The following is a 24,774-nucleotide window of genomic DNA, read 5'->3' on the forward strand; positions in this document are numbered from 1 at the left end:
TAAATTAAGTATAAATGGTGAAATCAGTGTGTTCAAACACCTGGCTGCTAAATGTTGGTTGATGAGATGCACTTTAAACACGGAGTAGCCACCAATACAGCAATGCTGCAACAACCTGACAATGTTTTTAACAAGGAAAGAAACAACTTACTGTATTTAATTTAATGCCGAATTAACAAGAATGCACAAATGATTAAGAATTTGCTGGAGGAGTCATTTTTGTTTAAGTTTCTCCTCACTCAACAACTCTCAAAATTGCATGATTTATTAAGGGAGTCTGGGGAATTTGCAATTACTATTTCAATGTGAAATCAGTTGAAACATCTTGGCAGGTTAGAGAGGCCAAACACCTAATTTGCATTACAGTGAACCAAATAGAAATCAGACAGCATGTTGCTTGTGTACTTACAAGAGTAAGGAGGAGTCAGTTTAGTAGGCAGTCCTTCAGTGTGGTGTACACACTGCTTAACGAATCCGCCTTTAGTGCATTCACACCTTAATCCACTGTTCACTTGTGATCGGATCACCCAAGACGCATGTTAATACCAGGTGTAAAAGGGGGGCCTAGCAGACCCTGTCCCTTCAGAGGGGAGCTCGTTTAAAGCATCATTTCTGGAGGATCAGTGGATTGTCAGTGACATTTCTGAGCTTGACAGTGGACTAATCTAACATGTGTTTGTATACTTGTCTCACCGTTGTCTCCATCTCTGTCTCTGTTCAGATCGAGCAGGCAGCATCAGCACCTTGGACTCTCTGGACTTTGCCCGTTACTCAGATGACGGCAACCGAGAGTCGGACGAGCGGGTGGCAGGTAAGATGAACCGTCCTGTTAGGGCTGAAAGCAAGAGACCCGGCTTACCTTGGGGAAATAAAAGATGGACAACAATCGGGAGAATAGACCGTGACAGAATGGGAGGGTGGCATAGAAATAAAGAGAATAACACCTGACAGCTGCATCAAAGGCTGCATGATAGTGATGTCGGATCCAACACAAAAGTGAAATATGCCTTTATTCTGATGTTGTCGCAGTGGCGCTGCTCTGTAAGAGCTGCTTTATTGGTGATTACTAAATAGCGAGCATATTTTATTTAACACATTTGATGTCAGAATCAACACTAAACAACAGTGTCATTGTGTGTTCACACTATCATACTGTTTTGTTGCTTTAGTAGCCAGGTAGAAATAAAGTAAATTAACAGAATATGTATTTTCATAAATCTTTTGTCAACATGCTCCAACACTTCCAATGTGTAATATGTGTCTTTCTTTAACTTGGTAGAGGTGTCCGTGCCTCCTCCCATCAGCCGTCACACTGTTGAGTCAGTCTGTGGTATTTTTGGTGCGAGACCTGTCTCAGCATTGTTTGCTATCTCACCCCCTTCTCCCTGTGGCTCTGTCGTGACACACCATTAGATAGTTTTATTCGAGTACATTAACCGTTCAATGTGACGTCTCATCACAAAAGGCTGGTTTTAAGAGCAGTTGCCCAGTCACAGTTAGCTTGTTGGTTGTCAGATGTGTGATTTTTGACACTGTCAACTAAAGGAAAACAAACGACACATAAGCCTTTTACTTTAGCGTTAATGCAGAGGGGACAGTGCTGTCATGCAAGGACCATATACATCATGTTCACTTAATCTGCCTCCTGTTTTCGTCTTTCTATTTTATAATTGCCAACATGAAAACATTACTTTCTAGCCCTGCACACTATGCCACAGTACAGTGGTTAACATTATCCATTACCAGCTTTCTGTAGTCATCCACCCATTTGGTCGGTAAGTGTTAATCAGTGAGTCCTGAAAAGCCCCAATCCATAACTGCAGGATGGACATATTTTGTGCTTTATGTTTTTTCTTTTTTTTTATATTATATCGATATTTTTCCCTTCTGTACTTTACACAACTTCTAAGCATGAGAATTAGAGTGTTTTACTATAATATAAAAGGATTGTTTACATGTCTATGAAATGTAAATGTCAGTAAATGTAGTGTGTATATTGCATTATGAGAGTAGAAAAAGCATTACTGTTTTGTAAAGGTCTTAAAGGAAGTAGGTGATACATTTAAAATATACACATTGAACTAGCTAGCTCATGGTTTGGGGCTTTTACCAGTTTATGAAAAGCTGTACATTAATGCATAGTAAGGGCACAGTTAAAACCATGCAGCAGAGAGATGTTGGTTCCAAGCTCCCCAACTCCAAATTATGCATCTTTTTTTAAAATTACTATTATTCACACGCAGCACACTCGGCCAAATTGGCATATCTCCCCCCTCCTCTCTTCCCCTTTCAACCACCCCCACTCTCATCCCCCCCCCGACCTGTTCTTCTTGCCAAGATGCCTGCCCCCAGCTGTCTGACTCTGGGTTTTCTGGCTTTCTCCTAACGTTGATCAAACCCCAGTGAACAATACTGGACAAGTCACTCCATCCAGACTAGCTTTTGCTTTTTTTGCTATTTTTTTATTTTTATTTTTTTAAATCTTCTTCCCGTTATTCAGTTCTTGGTTTTCCATTTTGTTGCGCTTGCATCCTGTGCACTCTCGATCTGTTGGAAAGGTTAGGGATGATGGAGTCAGACTGGGTGGATTTGGTCAGAAAAGTCCAACTAATGTGTTGCTGACATTTCTTTTTGCAGAAACACAGTAGGCTATTTTTACGTTGTGGAAACTGAAAATTGACAACAACCTTACAGGACATTGTGGAATGTAGCCTGCAATTATTACTAAAGATTAATAAAGTTTTTTACCTGCCTTTTGCACAAGTCCTTTAAGTAAAATTTTTTTATAAAAGCTACAATACCTGTTGAAGCACAATCCTAGACATTAGATGACAGATTTAGGAACAGCAACAGGATCAGATCAGATTTTCAGTGCACAGCTATGCAACATAGTTTTCCTGCTCCATCGCTTCTTACTTTTTGCGTGTGTTTTTTTTATCTAACGTGTCTAAGAATCTTGTGTGTTCTTTTTCTTTATTCAGTGAATTTCAATGTACAAATCAATTTTATCAATACAATTCTATCCAAATGTCTGCTGCTTCTGATTGTATAAGACGTCAGAAATAGCTTGCTTGGCTATTATTATGTTTTTATTTTTATGAAAACAAGTCTAAAATAGTAACCTACCATGTTCTAAATTATACTTTGACTCTTTCTAGCTTAGATTGTGTTGTTCATAGTATGATGACCTAGACTGTAAAAGCAGTAAAAACCTGAGCAGTGGCTGTCCTTTGAGTGGCTTGAACCCAAATGGTTTAATTACTTGTTAGTAAGGCATTTGCCTGGGAAAAAAAAAATCCTTTGTCAGACAGCTCCTAGATTAACAAGGCTACATTTCAGTGGCTTGACTAGATTTGCTCACCTCAGCTAAAATTGGAAGTAACTTTGGACTCCCATTTTTTAAGCCAGTCACATCAGTGCTATTAATGGGAGGAAAACGAGGGCAGGAAATCCTACCATTGAGATGTGTCTCAATGCATTACACACACTTGTCATCCAGCCGGCTTTACCATGATCCTCTGCTGCATGCGTTCCTTAGACCCATGAACTGCATGCATCCTTTTTTGTTGATTTCTTTTATGACTCTTACAATCTTTTGTGTGGTTGTTTAGTTTTTCATGCCCATCTTTGTTTTATTTGTTTGTTCCCTGTCTTTGGTTGGATGCACTTCCTGTGTGTGTGTGTTGTCACTTCCTGTCCAGTGCTGGAGTTTGAGCTACGGAAAGCAAAGGAGACCATTCAGGCTCTGCGCGCCAACTTGACTCAGGCAGCAGGTGTGGCGTACTTTTAACTTCTTCTCCACCTGAACCCTCTTTTGTTACAACCTTCTGTCTTTTTTTCCCTAAGAGATTTCCTCTAGATGAATAACGCTCCGCGTCGTTTAAAACTCAACTAATATCTTCTCAATTTCTCAGAGAGCGAAGTGGCCTCTCAGGAGAGAAAAAACTTCAAGTCAAGTCCTGAAATTCAGGTGGGGAATCTTTTAAACGTTGAAAATGAAAAGATTTGTGAATTCCTTTTCCCCTTTCTAATGAATTCAGAGATTACATGTGTTTCTTTAAACCCCTGTGTAGTATCACTGCTAGGCCTTTAGTGAATTATTTCACAGCTTCTCTTTCCTCTCTACCTCAGGAGCCTATACGCCAACTGGAGAAACGAGCCTTAAACTTCCTTGTGAATGAATATTTATTGAAAAATGAATACAAACTCTCATCCATCACCTTCTCTGACGAAAACGATGATCAGGTAAAGATTCTCTGGCTGTTGCATGTTTCAAAGTCGGAATGACAAATGTCTGAATGGAGTTAACCTTTTTTATCATTTATTTCTGCCTGCTTCCTAATACAAAGTCTTTTTATTCCTAAGGTAAAATAGGAGCTGTCAGACTTGTAAGCATGAGGGCACTGGTCTAAGAACAGTGGCAGGGTCATGTGACCATAAATAAATTCAACAACTCAGATCAGCTGTCCTGTTCTGAACTTGCACCGTGTCCTGCTTTATCTATACAGAGGACACACCCACTTCCAGCACTAATTAGTATTGTTTAAATATTTAGTTTTTTTTACTTGTTTCCAGGACTTTGAGTTGTGGGACGATGTCGGCCTCAACATTCCAAAACCACCTGACCTGTTACATCTATACAGAAACTGTGGTACCCCCCTCCCTTCTCCTCGGGACACGGTGGATGTGTCAGTAGGGGTGAACTTTGGCGATCTTCCAGGAAACTGCATCCCCCAAGATCCCCCAAAGAAGCCTGACCTCTTACAGCAGGTTTGTGTGTGGGTGTGTGTGTGTGCACATGTATGGGTGTAATTCATAGATGTGCAGTTATTCATGGGTGGTACCTTACATCTATGTTGGATTTCTACCTCAATGAGTGAGTCAGTCAGGTATTTTGCTCTTGGCTGCATCCAAGGCTTTGTGATTATAAAATTGTCGCTATCCTAAAGTTGCGATGGGTATTCTTTTATCATAGGGACACATAGGGGTCATTTTTGCTCTCTCTTTATTTGTTTGCAAGTTATATACTGGACAGAAATTAGTTGAAAACAGTGCATTTACACTCTTTGAGAGTACACATCACATCATTCACATTGTTTTAGTAAAAAGCTGTGGAACTGAATGAAAAGTGTGCTCCTTTCAATCAGTCTGAAATATCCCTACTAGCTACTAAGTCACTCGAATTTTTACCTGTTGGACCACCTGCTCTTGAGCTGAGGTAATAAAATGTCTGTATCATTCTTTTTGTCCCTCTATAGCAACAGACAGAAGTCGTCCAAGAGTTGGAGTACCAGATAAGCCTCCTCAACAATGAGAAGCAGAGCCTAGCTGAGCAGATCAAGAAACTGCAGAGGTTTGTGCTGCTGTACAAGTGAATCAGTCAGTATGTAATACAGGTCGAGACACAGCTTACAGTTGCACTATTTATCTTATTCATCATATGACCACTGTTACTATGCTATGATGCTGAAACAGTTCCTTCTATTCATAGCAGTTATGTGCCATTACAACAAGAACATTTACCACTACCGCTGGAGGGAAATGAGAAGCATCCATAAAAAATGTTTTCAGCACTTCATTCGACATTATAACCAAAACTGTGACCAAAACAGGCCATGAGGTAGAACCAGTATGGAAATTTTCCCCCAAGCACCACTGTTGCATGAAATTACAGAGGAAACCCTTCTCTGAGTCATTTTCCTTGTATGTGAAATCTTTAATTTCCACCATCGGAATTCAGACAAATTTCCTTTATGACAATCCAAAATTGTTAAGTAATTTTACAGAACTGTTCTACCGCTTATTTTGGATGGAAAATGTTCATTTTATTGACTCGCTTCTTCACTAATAAGAATTATGCAGTGTTTTCTGACCATGTCCTCTCCCGTCTGCTCTTCCCTACCTCACAGTGAGATTCAGACACTGAAGAGGACTGTCTCCTCCCCACCTCCGGCCACTCTGGACCTGTGCTCCCAGAATACATCTAACTCCTCCTCCAACACCACCACTTCTTCCACTGCTCCTCTCTCTGTGGTATGTGGTCAGTTTGAATTATGTAATGTGGAGACTTGTGTCTGTGTTTTGTACCAGTGATATACAGTGTTAGTAGTACCAGTGTCCTGCAATTAAAAAAAAAAAAAGGAAATAAATTACCCTTAAAAGACATTCAAATGATTCCATTTTGTGCTTGTTTCCTGATGTATTTTGACAGAAGCCCAGACATTTGACATTAATCCTAACCTAATCTAGTCTTACTCTCAGCCTCCTACAGATAATGGCCAGTATCTGGACATCCGGGGGGTTTCAGAGCCTGAAACTGAACTGGACCCCCCTTCTACTCAGAACACATCACATCCCCACCCACAGTCCCACAACAAGCTTAAGAGTCGGCCTCCCGTCAAGTTTGATCAACCTAACAGGTAAGTGGAAATTCAGACATACAGGAAATGTGTAAATGAATAGATGTAAACTTTCCAAAATGCTTCCAATCCTCAATATTCTGTATATACTTCCTGCACAGAAATATATAAATAGATACTAGATATGGCAAGCAGTATACTCACTATTACAGCTATACTGCCCATCTCAGTGTAGTTACTAAATGAAGGCACTAGATGGAGGTAGTTATCAGTGATATTTCTTATCACTATACCACCCATGCTGTAGTATGTTTAGTGCACCAACAACTTTTGAGTCATCCAGTCAAGGAAATACAATATATTTTTCCCTTTTGGAAATTTCAGATTAATGTGCAATATCTGCTACTGGACAGGTGCCAGTGCTGCTGTAATGTCCTGTGGCCAAACTCCATCTATTTTTTTTTTTTTCACTTCACTGACATGGGAGAGTGGCAGCTCTAAGCTCTCTTGCAGGGTGGCCCAGTCCAATCCTCAATCATTCAGTGGTCAGGGCAATCTCCAGTTGCTGGACAGTCCAGACTGTAATGACTGTTTTATGTCTCTTGTTGTTTGCGGTGTTGCAGAAAGTTATCCCCGGCCTTCCTACAAGCCCTGCTGTCCTTCTGCAGAATGTGCTCCGACAGCCGCCTGGGGGCAGAGGTCAGCACGCACACTCTTAATATGTAAACTTACAAAGTGTACATTTATGATAACATACACCATAATAATGTCTCCCATTTCCAGGTGTCCCGTATAGCAGACAGCGAAGAGAGTGTGATGTTGATGCTGGGCCGCTGTCTCCCTCACATTGTCCCTAACGTACTTCTAGCTAAACGAGAGGTAACCCCACTTCTGCTGCTCCTCCTGCTCATCTTCGTCTCCTCCCTGTATCCCTTTCATTATTGTCATCATCACAGGCTTCTCCTCTTAGTGTCCAATAGATACACACACAGCAGCAAGGGTAAAGCAGGGTGAAAATGTAGGGAAAGTTGCAGGGAACACAGTCATCTTCTGCTTGCAAATTCCCATCCTATATGTGTCTTTGTAGATGGGCAGTGAACCAATTCTAAACAGCATACAAGTGTCATAGTTAAATGTGCAGCATAATTATTTGTCCGTATATTTAATTGTGATACTTAAGATAATGTCAAGATAACATAACTTATGAAATGTATGTAGTCAGTTTAGTGCCAGATATCACATTTTTATGAACCTCATAAAAAAAGGAGATGTTGCATCTTTAGTCAGAATTTTTCTTTATAGCTTTGCTGAAGGGGATGTTGAAAATGATTTTTCTTTTGTTGATTCACCCATTTCACCACCTGCTATTGTGAGAATTATTAAGTTCTGTTTGCTTTGAAAGAACACCGCCCTCTTTTTGGTTTGTGCCGCAAGGCATTCCCAAAATTCAACTAACATGCAATGTAGTATTACACACTGTGTGCAGTTGGCAGTTGTCTAGTTGGTGGCTTGTTTACAATAATCATACTAATGTCTTGAACCCTAATGTACAAAAGCTGCACTTAGCACCTTTACCTTTGTTGTCCTTTGCAAATTTGACTCTGTCTTCTGCCAGTAAGTTGTATGATTAAAGAGCTCATTTAGAGATTACCAGTGCTAAACATTGACATTTTGTAACCTGCTAATATCCAGCTGACTTGTGTCTATCTATTGATTGGGATTTTCACCCCCTTTGTCTGATGATGTTTGTTTTCACCAGTGTCATCATCATTTCTCCTCTGCTGTTTTTGTCCCCCACTCACATTTGCTGTCCTTTTCACTGGTTTTATTTTTATTCTTCTCTTTTCGTCTCACTCATTCTCTCACTCTCATGCATGCCTCTCTTCTAGAGAATGGTTGCACATCTTTGCCAGGTGAGTCTTTCAGGCACTCATCTGCATGGTTTTCATTTGACCAGTAGACCAAAAAGTTTGTAACTAATGCCCAGCTCCTGTTGGCTACAACTGCTGTCACATAGGCTTTGACTTGCCAGAATTATTCCTTTTTTTGTTTGCAATAGCTCTGAGTTTTCTGTGACGTGCTAATAACTTTTGTTTCAGTATGCTTTCTTGCATTATCATAAAATTTAGATTTTATCTAAAATATGAACTAACATGCAATGATGGCCTAAGGTATGCAGTTTTAGCCTGAGGTGGGTCATGGTACTGTATGTCTCTTAAACCCAGTGTATCTTTAATCTGTCCTTGTCTAATTGGTTCCCATTTGTTTGCTGGCTAGCTCTAATCATTTTAAGTGCCTTAGTTGCCTTTGAGATTCTGGATTGATTTTAATTATTAATATAACATTTTCCAGCAACCTATTTAAAAGTAGCTTATATTTTTGCTGTTTGCTATATTATTATGGCTAAATAAAACCACTGTTCTCTACGTCCTTGAGACTAACTAAATTTAAACCAGTGTTCTTCCTAGAACTGTTGGGGAACAAAGGAAGGAGATTAAAAAAAAAATAGATAAGGCATTAATATGCTGTTCCTTCTTGCAAGCTGTAATACAGACACCTGCACAGGTGTTCTATCTACACATAACTGCTTGCATGCAATTTGTGTCTGTGTTTTCATGTGTGTATACTATGCGCCTGAGTTTTGCACACAGATTGTTGATAAGACAAAAAATGGAGTGTTTGAAAGAGGTAAGTCTGGTTGGAGTAGTTCTCGGTCTGTCTGCTTTGCATATCACAATGATTATGTTTTTTTTTAATAAACCACCACACTTATGGAGAACTTAATCTCTTTGCAAAATCAAGATAAACTGAGGGGAGAGACAGACATTTTACACACACACACACACACACACACACACACACACACACACAGCAGAACACAGACTTTTTGAGTGGTGCGTACTTTGTACCATGTCCGTTAAATTCACCAGCCATGACATTGCGTACACACACTCAGATGCTCACACTTCCATCTTGCAACGTGAAGCTTTCCAACCCCCACACGCCTGGAGGCACACCTTGTTGTTGTTAAAATGTGACACCCACTTAACAACAAAAAGTGTTTGACTTGGAATGGTGGTATGAGGAATTGAAACTCTGCTTGCCATCTGGCTGTATTATCAGACACTGTAAATCATTGAACATGTTTTTCTTCAATATACTGTGTTGTGCTGTAGCTTGATGCGATGTGCATTCTCTGTATAGCTCTGCATTACTTATTTTAGGCTTAATCTGTGGTCATTTGCTACAGTGCTATTTTCTAAATTACATTTTTAATAACAGTAAAGGGTGTGTCTAGTTTATCCAAGAAGCATAAACACTTTTAAGAGAGTAAGTATATGCTATAATTATTAACTTCCTTTTTCTGCCGGCCAGCTTAACTGTGATCTTTAACGAACTACTGGCAAGACAAAGAACATTGACAGTTTTATCAGGACTGTTACAAGACACAAGATTAGAAGTTAAGGAATAACTCGGATGACAGATATTGTTTACATTCTGCTGTGTGTTTGTACTCAAGCTCTGGTTTCTCTAACAATGAGAACAATAGAAAGTCAGTATAGATTAAAAAAAAAAACTTGACAAGAGCAAGCATCTGGAGGAGAGAATAGTGTTACTGTGGACATTCACTTGTGCTACAAAAGAGATGTTTATTATGTTTTAATCTGCCAACAGACAACAAACTGGGGAAATAAATTGAAATGTATAATAAATTAAAGATTTGATAAGAGTTGTTAAGGTGGAATGTGGTGCAAAAAAACGTGCAACATTTGGATGCAGGCTGTTGCATATAGAAACCCTTGGACTGGAATTTGCAGTAGCTCCACTCTTTGAAGTAAAGCATCAGGCACCCTGGCCTCTGGGTCCTGGCGTCATGCTGTCCACTCTACCTGCCCACAGTGTTTACCCAGGACTCGTCAGAAGTTTAACCTCCTGAAGGAGTCTTCACATCAGAAACTCAGGAGTTCACACAGAAATAGAACAGGGTCATTGTGGGTTCTGGCTTTTACGATGTGTGCTGTTTATGAATTCCTGTATTTAGTATCCAAAAGTGTCTCTTGTGAAAATGTATGGTATTTTCAGAGGCCAGGGCAGAAGATTATTGAATTTGACAGTTAAATTGGGCTGAATTCAGTTAATTTTGCTTCTTTTTGACACTTGAACTGATTTCACCCACATTGAACTCAGCATGTTACCACTTAAAATGACCCTCTGTTCCTTAAATGCCATAATTTTGCTTTTTAAAAGATAGCCAACATGGCACTGACTTCAGAGGGCTTGTCCAAAATTGAGCGAGTGACTCATCACAGCCTATCTTTACCAAAGTGTCTGTCAGGTCCATCTGTCCATCCAGCATTGGGGTTTTGTTCGTTCTTCCAGCGCTTGGCAGGAAAATGTGATATCTTCCTGGAAAAAAACAGAGTTTGTTTGAAAAAAACCATATTTTTAACTCTGTATGCACTCTCTAATTTGGGTGTGTGTGCCGGGAATTTAGGGCTGACCACAATTTGGCCATGGTCTGTATCAAGGGCAGCTGAGCTCTCTCCCCTCTGGCTGGAAGGTCCATAAACTCTGTGTGAACTCTGAGATAGAGCTGTTGTAGTAGGGGAACTAGTGCAGTAGGGTATACATGTGTGTGTCTCTATATGCAGCTGTGTCTGGGTGTATGCATGCACTATTTAAGTCTTTACAATACGAGGCTCTAATTGTCTGTGTGTGACTCCAAAGTCAAATGAGTCAAGGTAGAACCCCACCTAAGTATTGAAGGTAAGCGTGTTTTCAGCGGTGTTGATGGACTCCTATCACAAGGTGACCCCCTGTGTTTCTTTCTCCCTGTGACTTTCCTATTTTCTCAAACTCTTTTTAATAAACACCTTCTCCCCCTTTCCTATTCCCCGTTCTCCATAGACATCCAGGCCTGCTTGACTGCTACTCGACCGTCCTGTCCCTGTGTGTTTCAACCTCACTCTTCTTTTGCTAAGTAATCTGAACTAATGATATTTCTCTCTCTGTTTCTCTCTCCTTGTCTCTCCTTCAGGAGTTGATTCCACTCATCTTGTGCACCGCCTGCCTTCACCCAGAGCCTAAAGAGAGAGACCAGCTCCTCCACATCCTCTTTAACCTAATCAAGAGACCAGATGATGAGCAGAGGTGTGTATTGTGTGTGTGTGTGTGTGTGTGTGTGTGTGTTGTGTGTGTGTGTGTGTGTGTGTGTGTGCGCACAGAACAACATGCATATAGTTTATCATGCGGGTTGATCAACTTCAATCAAACTATGAGTTTATATCCAGCAGTGTGTTCTCATATGTTTCTCTCTCTCTCTCTGTGTGTGTGTCTGTGTCCAAAGACAAATGATCTTGACGGGCTGTGTTGCATTTGCGAGGCACGTGGGTCCCACACGTGTCGAGGCTGAACTACTTCCTCAGTGCTGGGAACAGGTACAGTAAATACATTGTAGGTGGCTTTTGTTATTGAATATGCTGTCACTGATTTTCGTGGTAATACAAAGGCTTCTCCCACACCGCTCGAATACATGTCCAACCTCTGAGTTGACTTTTTTTATCCCATATTTTGTTTTTAATGTTGGGTTTGTTTTTTGTTTTTTTGTTTCCCTTTAAGCCCTCTGTGACACTTTCCATTTTATGGGGCATGTTTCGCTGCTCTATTTTAATACGAAGGCTGGAGCTATTTTTGTTGTTGTTGTTTTCAATTTGGTTCTTATGTATGTAGATTTGACTGTACAAAAGAAAAAGACTTCCGTTCTACAAGAAATGCTCAAAGCTCTAATGCCAAAATATTTCATTTTACACTATATATATAAAAGATCTCAGTTATGTCTTGTATTTAGTGAGCATGCCGTTCGGTGTTGCATGCTCTGGTTCATGACTATCATTACATCCATAGTGTCCCTGACTTAAATGCGATATCAGTTTTGTTTTCATTGCCACCTGTGTCACCTCATACAGCACATTTATGGCAACAACAGCTGCCAGCAGTTTGGAGGCTGAGAATCTTACTAGAAAGACCAATAGTGGTTTCCACAGGGTCAGCATGTTGATGATACATGAGTTGTTTCCATTCCACGGTGGCTGCCCTCCAGTCTACTTCTCTCCTGCTTTCAACTTCTATTGACACTTTTTTCTCCAAATCTTGTTCTCTTCTTTTACAGATTAACCACAAATATCCAGAGAGGAGACTGTTGGTGGCAGAAGCTTGTGGAGCCTTAGCACCATACCTGCCTGTAAGAACAGAATACAGAATTAAAGGGTTTTACATGAATATAGTTGAATAAAATGCTAATTTATTCTCTGTCTCTGTCTGTCTTGGTTTTTTTCTCTGTAGAAGGAGATCCGTAGCTCCTTGGTGTTGTCCATGTTGCAGCAGATGCTTGCTGAGGATAAGGCTGACATGGTTAGAGAGGCTGTGGTCAAGAGTCTGGGTATTATCATGGGTTACATAGATGACCCTGACAAGTACTCCCAGGTATGTGCATTGTGAGAGGACAGTGTGCAAGAACTAAATATAAAATGTTCTACTTCCTGTTTCTAATAATTGTTTTTAGTCAGTTTCCTCCTACTGGTGAAATAATGTTGCAGCACTAATAAAAATAGCATTAGGGGTTAATGTTGCTATGTATCTTTCAGGGTTTTGAGCTGATGCTGCTGTCACTTGGGGACCCATCAGAGCGGGTGGTCAGTGCAGTCCACCAGGTCTTCATTCCTGCCTTTGCTGCCTGGACCACGGAGCTGGGCACCCTGCACACTACTCTTATCCCTTCTCTTTTGGCACGTATAGAGAAACTACTTATGGTAAGTGTAAGCAAAAGAATATACAGAACAAATGTATAAAAAATATAGTATAACATGCTCTCTAATGTGTACCAGAATATCATTGTAAGGAAAGCTGTCCTCCCTCTTTCTGTAGCAAGGAGAACATGGTCTGGATGAACACAAGCTACACGTGTTCCTGTCGGCCCTGCAGTCTCTCATCCCTCCCCTGTTTGCTGTGGTGCTGCAGAACGCACCCTTCACAAGCAGAGCCAAACTCGATGGAGACACACCTGCAATAGAGGGTAGGACAACTAAACACACGGACACACACACACAGAAGTCACAAGTAAAAGAAGTCATTTCTTAAAGCAGTACACTTCCTGAGTTTCCATTTTGTTCCCGTGTCTTGTTCCTGCAGTGACCCGATTCCCCAGGCCAGCTTCTCCGCTTCAGGACGTTGCAACCATCATCGGCAGCAGAGAAATGCTGAGTGCCCTACTGCTACTCTACGACCACCAGCTAGAGCTTGAAGGAACCACCGGCTGGGACAGCCTGCTATGGGTGGTCAACCAACTGTGAGAAATGCACAGACGCACACACACACACATGCAGATGTGTAAAAACATATATGTCTAAAGACAGCTTTGTGCATGGTATCACCAAAACATACTCTGCTCTGTCTCCAGCCTTCCTCAGCTCATAGATATCGTGAGTCGTATCAATGTGACGTCATCAACGTGTGTACATGAGTTCTCTCGCTTCTTCTGGAGGTTCTGTCGCACCTTCGGCAAGATTTTTACCAACACTAAGGTAAAAAAACCCTGGGACTCATCAAAATGAACATTCTCCTGACAGTGGAAAGAAAGTGTGCTTTAGCTCCAGCTTATCTGTACCCTAGCTCTCCAAAAAGTGTCATTTGTTAGTGAACTATATATTTATTTTCTTTATTATTCTAAGAGTAGAATTGATGCACTGTTTTGTGTCTTGAAAACTGTACTGTACACTAAACCTGTTAGTTATGATGCAAAATGCTATTTGAAGGTATCTGAGATATTTGCTTCCTGCTAACTGTAGAGTAACCTTTTAAGTGTTTATCACGTAGGTATTGAGAAGTGCTCAAGCGAGGGTCTGATCACAGCTGTAGTGACTTTATTCTTAACAGTAGTATTCACTGTGTACTGTGTATTTATCAGAAGTTCACTGTGAGTCCAAGAGCAGTGGTTGTAACCACTGTGCCTTCCTCTGACCTCATAAAGATATCCGTCAAAAATGAATCTGACATATCCAGTACTGTACTTAAAATAGTACTTTATAATAAATGTCAATGATAATATTTATAATTTTAATATATTCTCATGACCTTTTCAGGTAAAACCACAGTTCCAAGAGATCCTGCGACTGTCTGAAGAGAATGTTGGTGAGTGCAGCAGATATAGCACATACACACAGATGTGCATTTGTTGTGAGTTTTTCTGTGCTCTCTCAAGAGGATGTTAGTAGGTGGAGCTCAGACGCAGACACTGTTGATGTAAACAAGCTATTTGGAGTCAGCTATGGGTGTTCCCCTCTTGTTTTTTTATTCCGGACATGTTTCTGTAGTTATAAGAGGTGCTTGGTCTCAGTTGGCTGCCAAGTGATTTAGCTTTGGTATTGTGGCCATTTATGAAATGTGTTTTGTATTGAGAAGTATGTGTTAAGGTCATCGTGATCTTACATTGCAGTTGTTCTTTTCAGTAGATTTTTTTGTAAAACCAATGATATAATGTATGCTGTAGACACATTGCTACAGATACGGTAATGTTGCCAAATGCTTTGCATAATATACCGTATTTTCCGGACTATAAGTCGCTCCGGAGTATAAGTCGCATCAGTCAAAAAATGCCTCATGAAGAGGAAAAAAACATATATAAGTCGCACCGGACTATAAGTCGCATTTATTTAGAAATGTATTTTACAAAATCCATGACCAAGAACAGACAGAGACTATGTAACTGGACACATAGAGGCCAAAAAGATTGAGAATTCTACCGGGAATGTTAGTGAAGACGAAGGTGAGGGGGCGATATGAAGGCGGCCAATTTACAAAAGATTCACTGAACAAAAATGCTGATGTGGTACATGAAAAATTAGCTAAAAATGTGGAGAATGCAATGCAATCAAGCATTTTGGGCGATGTCTAGGCAAACGCTGGCACCAGAGCAAATACTCGGGAGGCTACCTTATTTAGAAATTTATTTTACAGCATCCAAGACCAAGAACAGACATTCAATCAGGAAATGCAAGTTAAACACATAGTTTCGGTTGTCACTGAAGTCCATGCTGTGTCGTTCCATCCAATGACTTGCTGGAAAGTTGCATGGTGCATCCTCCCGGTTGCCGTGAAGCTGTGCTCACCATCCACCATCCACTCCTCCCACAGGCGACGCAAGACTGCCTTAAAGCTCCGGTTCACTGAGATGTCGCGTGGCTGGAGTACTTTGGTTAAGCCTTAAAACATGTTAAATTTCATATATAAGTTGCACCTGACTAGAAGTTGCAGGACCAGCCAAACTATGAAAAAAAGTGCGACTTATAGTCCGGAAAATACGGTAATAGACTTTGCCTCACTTCATCGTCTCCTGTCACATTTGATTGTACATTGTTGTTTTTTTTATTCTCTGATTAATTGGGTTGAATTGTGTTTAATAGCATAAAAATAGAGTGCGAGTGTCAAATCTTGACCCACAATTGTGAATACAGGAAAATGTACATCTCAGATCATTACTGCACTAAGCAGAAGCATCAATAAACTATTGTGCCATTCAGCCACATGAAAGACAAGTAATGGCTTGATTTTAATAGCTGTACTTGGAGTTTTGATGTTTGTTCTACCTGTTTTGGTTTGGTTTTATTCCTCTGACAGATGCTTCAGCAGGGAACGATATTCTCACCAAAGCCACAGTCCCCATCTATGCCACTGGAGTGCTGACTTGTTATAACCAGGTAAGTAAATAAATGAATAGCCTGAAGAGAGCGCTTGAAGCTGATTCATTATAAGATTCATACCTTGTGGTGGTGCATTTTAGTGTCTCACACAATAAATCTACAGTATGTCAATGATTCTGTTTATAGTTAGATTAACATGTTTTTGGCCCCATTCTCTCGTCTGTTTTACAGTATGTAGAGTGTGAACCACATTACACTTTGGGTTATTGTTCTTAGTCACAAGGGAAAATCCACTCAAAAACACTTCAAGCTGCCACATGTTTTTGTTTTGATTTAAAGTTCACAAAATGATGCAGCACTTGCAAAACACTGGTATTTTGATTTACCTTTAAACACAACAAACATGTTCAGAGCCATTTTATCTTATGCCCAAAGTGACAAGATGTCTGCTGTCTGAAAATACTCTAACTGATCTGTAGAAATTGGCACACACTTGTACAATGTGGATGTATTTGTATTGCTACATGAACTGACATAAACATTGTATGATTTCTGCATACAGGAGGAGGATCGCAAGTTATTGGTTGGTTTCCTGGAGGATGTTATGACAACTTTGTCTTTGTCCCATGCACCTCTCGACAGCCTGAAGGCCTCCTTTGTAGAGCTGGGGTAAGAGACACACAAACACACACACACACACACACACACACACACACAGACATGTAAATGTAGTCTTTCATAACCCAAAAATGATTTGCACTGCCGTTGTTACATGTGTTAATTTGTTTGGAATTCAGTTGTTGGTTGACTGTTGACATAATATTACCCATTATTTATGTTATGCTCTCTCTTCAGTGCCAACCCAGTGTACCATGAATTGTTGCTGACTGTTCTGTGGTACGGGGTAGTTCATACCTCTGCACTGGTTCGGTGTACTGCAGCACGGATGTTTGAGGTACAAAACACGCACACACAGATAGCGTATTGAAGTAATCACATATAATTTACACACATACAATATGTTTATAGTTGACACAATTTTTCCTTTTTACATTTTTAGTAAGACCTACACTTAAGTGTATACTAAACTATAACATGGCTGCACAATTATAGATAAAATGGTAATTAAGATACATTTGTAATGATGTAATTATCAAGTGAAAGCATCCTAATTTTATAATAGACAGTATGTTCTCAATTAAGTTATACATGCATACATATACAAAAATGTCTTGTGCGGTTATACACAATTGTGCAATCCTACATTATAGATTTTTATGTTTACCTATTTGCTGTACATGTGCTAGCTCTGCTTGCTATTGCTGCTGTTTAACATGCATTTAATGCCTAGTCTTTTGAGTGTGAATAAAGACTACTCTAGCGCCCTGGTTCCAACTGTGTGGTGAGACCCTACTAGAGTTGACATCAGACCGTTGACTGTGCACTGGTCTCTGAAGTGACTACATAAATATCTGCTGCATGTCAGAGAAAGGCTAAAGTCAGCAACCTGAAAGTATAATGAGAAGAATTTAAGGCCTGATCCCTTCAGTGTTGTTGGAAAGTATAATTTAATCAGAAATGTTTTGTCATGAATATTTTTTTTACTTTTTTAGCATTTCAGGTCTTGTTGAAATATAATACTTCTATTATTTTAAAGGGAGATGACTGTTTCCCTATTTTCTTCTGTGCGATTTTATTCCGCTGACAATTTTTAAGCCAGGTTCCCAAAGCAAAAGTCCTGGGCTAAACCTTGAGAAACAACCATAACAAATCACACATCCCTGTCCGTGTAGATCAGTGCACACTTAATGGTCAAATGTTGGGATAAGGGTCTAGGTATAGCAGTAGAACTGGGCCTATGTTGATCTTAACTTGGTGGAGGAGGAGTGGAAGGCGGTATTCATGTCCCCCCGTTTGTTTTGTGAAGTACTTGCCCTTTCCCAACACACCCCACTGTCACCATTCCATAGTGATTAGCCGTCCACCATTGTCAGAACTGTGGGTTGAAATGTGGTCCTCTATCGCAGATTCCAGATCAGACACATTTACTGTCAACTGTTTTATCAGTTTAAATGAATAAAATAATCATCTGACCTGGAGTCTGTGGAAAGAGCCCCCAGCTTTATGCTCACCATACTGTAAAAGTATTTGTGCAGTTTAGCTATGTTGGCTTTGCCATTTCTTCTGCATACCTGCGTGTGCATGTGCGTGTGTTTGTTTGCGTGTGTGTGATTGTGTGTGTGTGTACACACACTTGCTTGATACATGCAGTGCCGTTCCGTGCCTTGCAGCTATGGTTCTTGTCATTGTATATCACTTTCTTCCTATCTTTTTGTGTTTGTTTTTCTTTTTCCCTCCCCCTTTCTGTTGTGCTTTTTTTTTTCCTTCTCTTTTCTCTCTATCTATTGCCGGTGTTGCTCGCTCTTGTCCCAATGCCCTGCCCACCTCTGTGACATCACGGCTGGCTCTGTCCAACCCGATCAGCTGCTGGTGAAGGGGGTGAATGAGACGCTGGTAGCTCAGAGAGTGGTGCCGGCTCTCATCACACTGTCCTCCGACCCTGAAATGTAAGTGGAACAACAACAACAACAATAAACCGCGCCGCGTCTCTCCCCCCTTCTCTCTGCCGTCTGAGAACTATCACACCGAAACAAGCCCGTACCTGCCAGGAGCAACTTCAGCACAAAACAGTATCTTCCTTGATGACTAATTTATTTGATTCAAAATCAATTTAATTCCACAATTTCAGATTCTTAGTGTTCTCCTTTGAATTCTCTATATGACATAGTTCTCAGCAGTTGTGTGGAGTTGCTCCTGTTTAGGTTTAGGCTGGGCCATGGGGTAGTTCATCAGCATAACCACTGTTAACACTAACACGCATGTTGGCATCATCAATCTGCAACATTAACCCACGCCAGCTCTCGTCACCTCATCAATCTGCAACACTAACCAGTCCAGATTTGTGCGTGCTCATTGCCTGCATGCGGCAATAGCACAATCCCAGCATGCTCATCTGTAACCTGCCACCCTCCCCTCTTCCTCCCCACCCCACTCAGTTTAAGCAGGACCCCTCCTCCTGACCGACCATTTAGCTAGTGGTTGGTTTTGTCTTCACCCCGTCTTTCTCAGTTTTATCCTGTCACACTCTCTCTCTCTCTCTCTCTCTCTCTCTCTCTCTCTCTCTCTCTCTCTCTCTCTCTCTCCCTCTCTCTCATCTTCACACCATCCCTTCCCTTCTATCTTTGCCTCTTCTCTTTCACCTCTCTCCTCCCACCCTGTATCTTTCCCTCCCTCCTTCTGTCTCTGTCTCCTCCCACCCTGCCTCTCCCTCTCTCTCATCCTGCTGTGTGGTGGGTTTGCAGTTGGTTCTCCGAGGCATGAGTGAAGCATTAGTAGATCGCCGGGCGGCTCCGGCCCTTATAACTCTGTGCAGTGGGCCTGAATTGTGAGTCAATCAACACAAGAAAACCTTTCTGTAAACATTGTCATTTTGCGGGCTGCATCCTTACAGTGTGAACCAGCGTCTTCCTAGAAATCTGTCTGGCTGAGCCTCCGATGTGCGCTAAAAAAAGCCCTTGTAACGGTTTACTGACCTGGAGCCACAGTTTTCTTTTTACATTTTAAGTTGGACAAATACTTAAATCTCCCCTAGACCTCCTAGATTTGTGGCACACATTGGTAGTTTTCATAGCTGTATACACACGTGGGACAAACAAGAAGATCATTTTTTTGGTGTGCCAGTGGACATCCAGCCTTTGTGTTTGTGATTAGATAAGATGATGAACTGAGTGGCGACACTGTTTGAATGCAGCCCTTTTCATCTCATCATTCTCTGTATTGTAATGCCATGCTGATGGGTACACACTTGTCCCCAACTTGTAGATATAACTTATATTTATTTAAAAAGCTTAACATGTTTTTTTTTTTAACCTTTTTTAAAGTTTTTGGCATGATATCTGTCACATATCTTGCTTTGTCCATGATCAACAGACTGTAGAGTAACAAATAATACTTATAGACATAATGAGAAACAGTTTTTTTATTCCAATTCCAAGATGGCCCAAGTGTATCTTTTGGTCTTTCTGCTCCTACTGACAGTGGAATGATTATCTAACATCACTCTAACAGCACCCCATTAATCTTGCTTGTCGTAATGCATTATAATCATTGATTATTGTCAGATATTATTATGTTTATGTCATTATAATGTTTTTGTATTTTAATGTTTTCGGGATTAAATGAGCCACCTTTTAGTTAGATAAGTGGTTAGCTCAAGAATGACACAGTGAGTGTATTAAGTAATAAAGTAGTTTGAAAATGGCAGGCGTTGATTATAGACCTGTCCAATATAGATCTAGGTCAAATATTATTGGCAAAATGTTGTTAGTTTCAAGTTATAGTGGAATCTGATACTAGGAAGGTTTTGAAACATAGCTGATTTTCTATACCTTTATATCTTTGATGAGTTGCAGATGTAAACTCGCCAGATCAGTAAAGCAGTTACACATATGGCCAAACTTACAGCAGTTAGTAAAATATTGATGGCACTGATATGTCATGCAGTTGGCATCGACAGTTCAATTTGTTTAAATCTCAGCCTCTGGGTATGTAATCCATCAGTCATCACTGTGGTTATGAGCATGCCATTAGTATTTAATCATTGTATTTGGATAAAACCTAGAACATGTGTTAACCAAAGTAGTCAGAGGTCTTTGTGCCTTAAATGTGAATGACTTGGCACTAGATATGCCAATTGTAATAAAAAAAAAAACCTGTTTGAATCTGTTAGTATCATCGTTTGAAAAATCAGAAGCCCCAGGATCCCTGATGCCTCCCTACTGACATAACGTGAGGCAACAGTTCATCACGTTAAAACCCAGCAATCTGATGATCTGATTTTCAAAAAGACTATTTGCAGGCTATATTTGACTCATTCAGATTCTTGCTTAAAGACAAACTAATGGAGAAATTGGAGAGCACCTAAAAGAGTTAACAGTGACTAGTGAATGGTAAAACCATTGTCTTGCTCTCCTGCTGCTTTTAGCTCAGTGAGGATATCCACTATCCCTGCCTTTGGTACCATCATGGAGACTGTCACCCAAAAAGAGGTAGGAAACTAACTGAACAAACTACACACAAGCCTAATATGTAAACATTTATTAAATAAATTGTCTTACCAATTTCATTTCAAATCATTGTACAACTTCTATAAATATACTTCCTGTGAACGTGTGTAGCTGCTGGAGCGTGTAAAAATGCAGCTGGCATCTTTCCTGGAAGACCCTCAGTACCAAGATCAGCACTCTTTGCACATGGAGATCATCAGGACGTTCGGAAGGGTCGGACCCAATGCAGAGCCACGCTTTAGAGACGAGTGTATGTAAAGGACACAAATACATGAAAACGTAGTCTAATTTCTTTTGCTTTTTCTTTTGCTCTGACTCTCATGTGCTCTGTTTGTCTGTATTTTTTATTTTTTTTTATTCCTCTAGTTGTTTTACCACACCTTCACAAGCTGGCACTGGCTAACAACAGCCAGGCGGTGGAGAGCAAGAGGATTGACATCGCCACCCAGCTGTTCGAGGCCTACAGTGCCCTCTCCTGCTGCTGTATCCTTTTATAGGTCATATATAATGGTCTGTGTAAGCTGGGACACATATTTATCTTCTTTTTTTGTTTTTAGGAGGATTTTTTTTTTTTATAGTCATAATTCTAGCTTTATACTTACAAGTGTAAAGGTTAGATAACCCTGTGAAATTGAAGGGGAGAAATGCTTGCGTGTGCTCAACTACTGTGCTGTATGTGTTTACAGACATTTACTAGAATTCTGCGTCAAAGTTGGCTTCCGTTCAGGGTTAGTTGTTGTAACAGTGAGTCACTGGGAAGGCTGTTAGAATAACTGGTCAAATGTTAGCTGCATCGGTTAGATGTGCTCCTGAATGCGCCTGTAAAACTGTGTGGTACATATCAGCATGGCCCCGGTGCCTGAGTGTGTGGTTCAGTGTGTGTGTTGGCAGAGTTTGCCTGTCATTTGGCAGGAGGAGAAAGGGAAAATAAGCTGCCTCCATTTTGGGGCTAGAGGTAATTACAGGGTTGGTTAAGCAAAGGAAAGGATGAGAAAGGGAGAAAGAGCGTGAGAGAAGGAAAGGACTGAACATCAGTTTCAATCCCGAGTAACAGTTCCCAGGATTGGGCTCACGTTTACTTTACCTCTGCTCTGTCTCTGTCATTCTTCTCTTCTGTGATTCTTTCCCTTCTTACTATTTCTACTTTCTTGTTTTTTCCTTCTCTCTACTCTATCTCTACTCTGTCAACCCCACCCTACCCAGGTCCAACACACACACACACACACACACACACACACACACACACACACACACACACACACACACACACATAGGACAGCTGGTCTGAGGTTCATTCCTGTGGTTCTTTGTCAGGCTGTGATTTCACAGTGCAGTAGTATCCAGGAGGTATAGCCCTAACCTCAGAGGCTTTACCTCCCACTGCACTTCTTTCTCTTGTAATCAGTGTGACAGGCTCTGAAATTGTACATTCCCATCTCCAAAAATATAGATTTGTTCGCTCTTGTCCCATGTAGCTCCATTGGGTATGACAGGTGGCAGAACACATGCAGTTCAGGACAAAGTACTGTTGCACTGAAAATGTGAGTTTATGTCAACCTACTTTGGAGGCATATAGCAACACAGTTATTTTAAGAATGTTTTTACAATGAAAGGAAAATATTTAAAAAGCAGTGTTTTTAGTCACCAACTGTTTTCTGAAGTAATCTAGTAATGCCTGGAAGCCCCATCCAAATAGTATTTGTAACTGCTTGGCCTTGAAAACACCCGCTTTTTAGTTTCTAGCTCTGTGCATGTATTGAGAACAAAAAAGTCTGTGGGGGGGGCGCATCTTCACTTCCTCCCACTGTACAAAAATTAAGCCAAATTATCCCAGATACAAGCACTGCCATCTTGTGCTAGTGATGTCATTTGGAGCCAACATCTTCGCAGTAGTGACTGGGGTTGGCACCGCGGTATCAAAACCCCGCCCATGCACACAGCCGACTCAGTTGTGAGCGTGGCTCAGCTGTCAATCAAACATCCTTTTTATAGAATCAAATAACTAACTAACTAAAGCCAGAAAAATTAACACTGACTTGAACAGAACTACTTACAATGACAGAAACCATCTTTGGGAAATATTTATTTGATTTGTTCTTTTTTTTTGTTTGTGTCCTGTCCGCTAACATGCAGACACCAGGGGGCGATCAGTATGTTTTGGCTTCACTTTCGGGTAGCTGTCATGTGGTCCATCTTTAGATACAGTCAACGGGCCTGAGGGTATAAACTCTTCCTGAACCTCTCAGTGCTGGCCTTGTGTATCCGGTACCATCTTCCCCACTGCAGCAGGGGGGAAAAAAAGACAGCGTTTGGCTGTCTGAACCCAGACAGTGAAAAGTTAGCATTGTGATTCCCACTGTATGAATAGTAATAAACCAATTTATGGTGCTGCAAGGTGCTTTGGATCAACTGGCATTTATTTTAAACTGTACAAGCTTTCCATTCCAGTCCTTAACTTTCTGTGCAGTCATTTCTGAGGAGGTGATGGTCAACCACTTCTTGCCTGGCCTCAGGTGTCTCCGCGCTGACATGGAGCAACTTTCCCCTGAGCATGAGGTCAGGAGACTTACAGACATACGGTCACACTCCTGCAAGCAGGAGGAGGCGGGGGGATTTCATTCACATATTCAAACACTGACACTAACCTAGCATACACATAGTATCCCACACACATTATCACGCACTGATAGGCCAGACTGTCTGCCTCTTTCTATCCGTTACTCCCATGAGATCTCGCACAATATTGGTAAAGATAGACTGTCTGACTCTTCACCTCTTTCTCAGACACACTCATACACACACCTCTACAATATTTATTTGTGTCGCAGGATCTCACGCGATCCATTTTCATGTGAGCAATTTCCCAAGGTGACTAATGATCAGCTGACTCTTTTCCTCTCTACATATCCACTCTGTCTGTAAAAACCTACGTACCGGAAGATGGGAATTATTTTCCAAACTGGAACTTACATGCACTAAAACATACAAACTCATGTAAGGTCTTTATTTTCTCATATTGTAACAAAATGAGACCCACACCACCTATTGTCTACCACTCCAGCAGTTAAAAGTATTATATAGGTGGCATTGCATTCCTAAGAGAAATCTTTTAGTAAATCATGAGATTCAGCCGTTTTTTCCATCAAATATATTTTTGTAAAGGCAACACGCTTTATCTGTCTCTTGTCATATTCTCCACAGGTTATTCTGAGTTCTATGATCAAGGAGTGTGAAATCAAGGTGGAAAATAGAGGAATGGCAGACGCACAAGGGTGAGAACAAACAACCGGTCCCATTCACACCAACACTTCTCCTAAAATGATTTTGCGAAATATTGTTTTTCATTGCATGAGAGGCTGTGACAGCAATAAGTAATGGCTTTAAAATGGTAGTTAAGAAGAATTTGGAAGGGGGAAGAGGCAGCCCTACTGTGAGGATAGGGGTCGCTTGACAGTGTTGGGACTGGGCCCATATTGTGGGTTCATTCCCCTGTGGGTAGAGGAGTGCATGGAAGAGTGTTGGAACCACACTCATTATGTGGGTATCTTCACAGAAAGAAAGAGCAGAAAAATGAGAGGAGTTGTTTTGGTAACG

At 40.8% G+C, this 24,774-nt stretch overlaps 1 protein-coding gene across 7 annotated transcripts in view; it reads left to right on the forward strand.

Moving 5' to 3' along the window:
• The window catches only part of relch (RAB11 binding and LisH domain, coiled-coil and HEAT repeat containing), a 34,084-nt gene that overhangs the window by 6,980 nt on the left and 2,330 nt on the right, over window positions 1-24,774 (forward strand). Inside the window, exons 2-30 of one of the 7 annotated variants that reach the window (XM_051410183.1) lie at window positions 722-811; window positions 3,702-3,773; window positions 3,915-3,970; window positions 4,132-4,245; window positions 4,576-4,770; window positions 5,259-5,353; window positions 5,910-6,033; window positions 6,262-6,419; window positions 6,983-7,058; window positions 7,143-7,238; window positions 8,249-8,272; window positions 11,398-11,510; window positions 11,707-11,797; window positions 12,529-12,600; window positions 12,702-12,842; window positions 13,004-13,168; window positions 13,284-13,431; window positions 13,548-13,704; window positions 13,816-13,939; window positions 14,498-14,546; window positions 16,032-16,111; window positions 16,617-16,723; window positions 16,910-17,009; window positions 18,539-18,621; window positions 21,099-21,162; window positions 21,292-21,430; window positions 21,547-21,663; window positions 23,648-23,736; window positions 24,382-24,452. In XM_051410183.1, coding sequence (XP_051266143.1) covers window positions 722-811; window positions 3,702-3,773; window positions 3,915-3,970; window positions 4,132-4,245; window positions 4,576-4,770; window positions 5,259-5,353; window positions 5,910-6,033; window positions 6,262-6,419; window positions 6,983-7,058; window positions 7,143-7,238; window positions 8,249-8,272; window positions 11,398-11,510; window positions 11,707-11,797; window positions 12,529-12,600; window positions 12,702-12,842; window positions 13,004-13,168; window positions 13,284-13,431; window positions 13,548-13,704; window positions 13,816-13,939; window positions 14,498-14,546; window positions 16,032-16,111; window positions 16,617-16,723; window positions 16,910-17,009; window positions 18,539-18,621; window positions 21,099-21,162; window positions 21,292-21,430; window positions 21,547-21,663; window positions 23,648-23,736; window positions 24,382-24,452 — 3,010 coding nt within the window. Of the gene's footprint in view, window positions 1-721; window positions 812-3,701; window positions 3,774-3,914; window positions 3,971-4,131; window positions 4,246-4,575; window positions 4,771-5,258; window positions 5,354-5,909; window positions 6,034-6,261; window positions 6,420-6,982; window positions 7,059-7,142; window positions 7,239-8,248; window positions 8,273-11,397; window positions 11,511-11,706; window positions 11,798-12,528; window positions 12,601-12,701; window positions 12,843-13,003; window positions 13,169-13,283; window positions 13,432-13,547; window positions 13,705-13,815; window positions 13,940-14,497; window positions 14,547-16,031; window positions 16,112-16,616; window positions 16,724-16,909; window positions 17,010-18,538; window positions 18,622-19,416; window positions 19,500-21,098; window positions 21,163-21,291; window positions 21,431-21,546; window positions 21,664-23,647; window positions 23,737-24,381; window positions 24,453-24,774 lie in introns of those variants that run through there. The other 6 variants (XM_051410184.1, XM_051410185.1, XM_051410186.1 and 3 more) reach the window with 6 other exon arrangements.

Source organism: Dicentrarchus labrax, unplaced genomic scaffold (assembly GCF_905237075.1).
Source record: "Dicentrarchus labrax unplaced genomic scaffold, dlabrax2021, whole genome shotgun sequence".
Classification (NCBI taxonomy): domain Eukaryota; kingdom Metazoa; phylum Chordata; class Actinopteri; family Moronidae; genus Dicentrarchus; species Dicentrarchus labrax.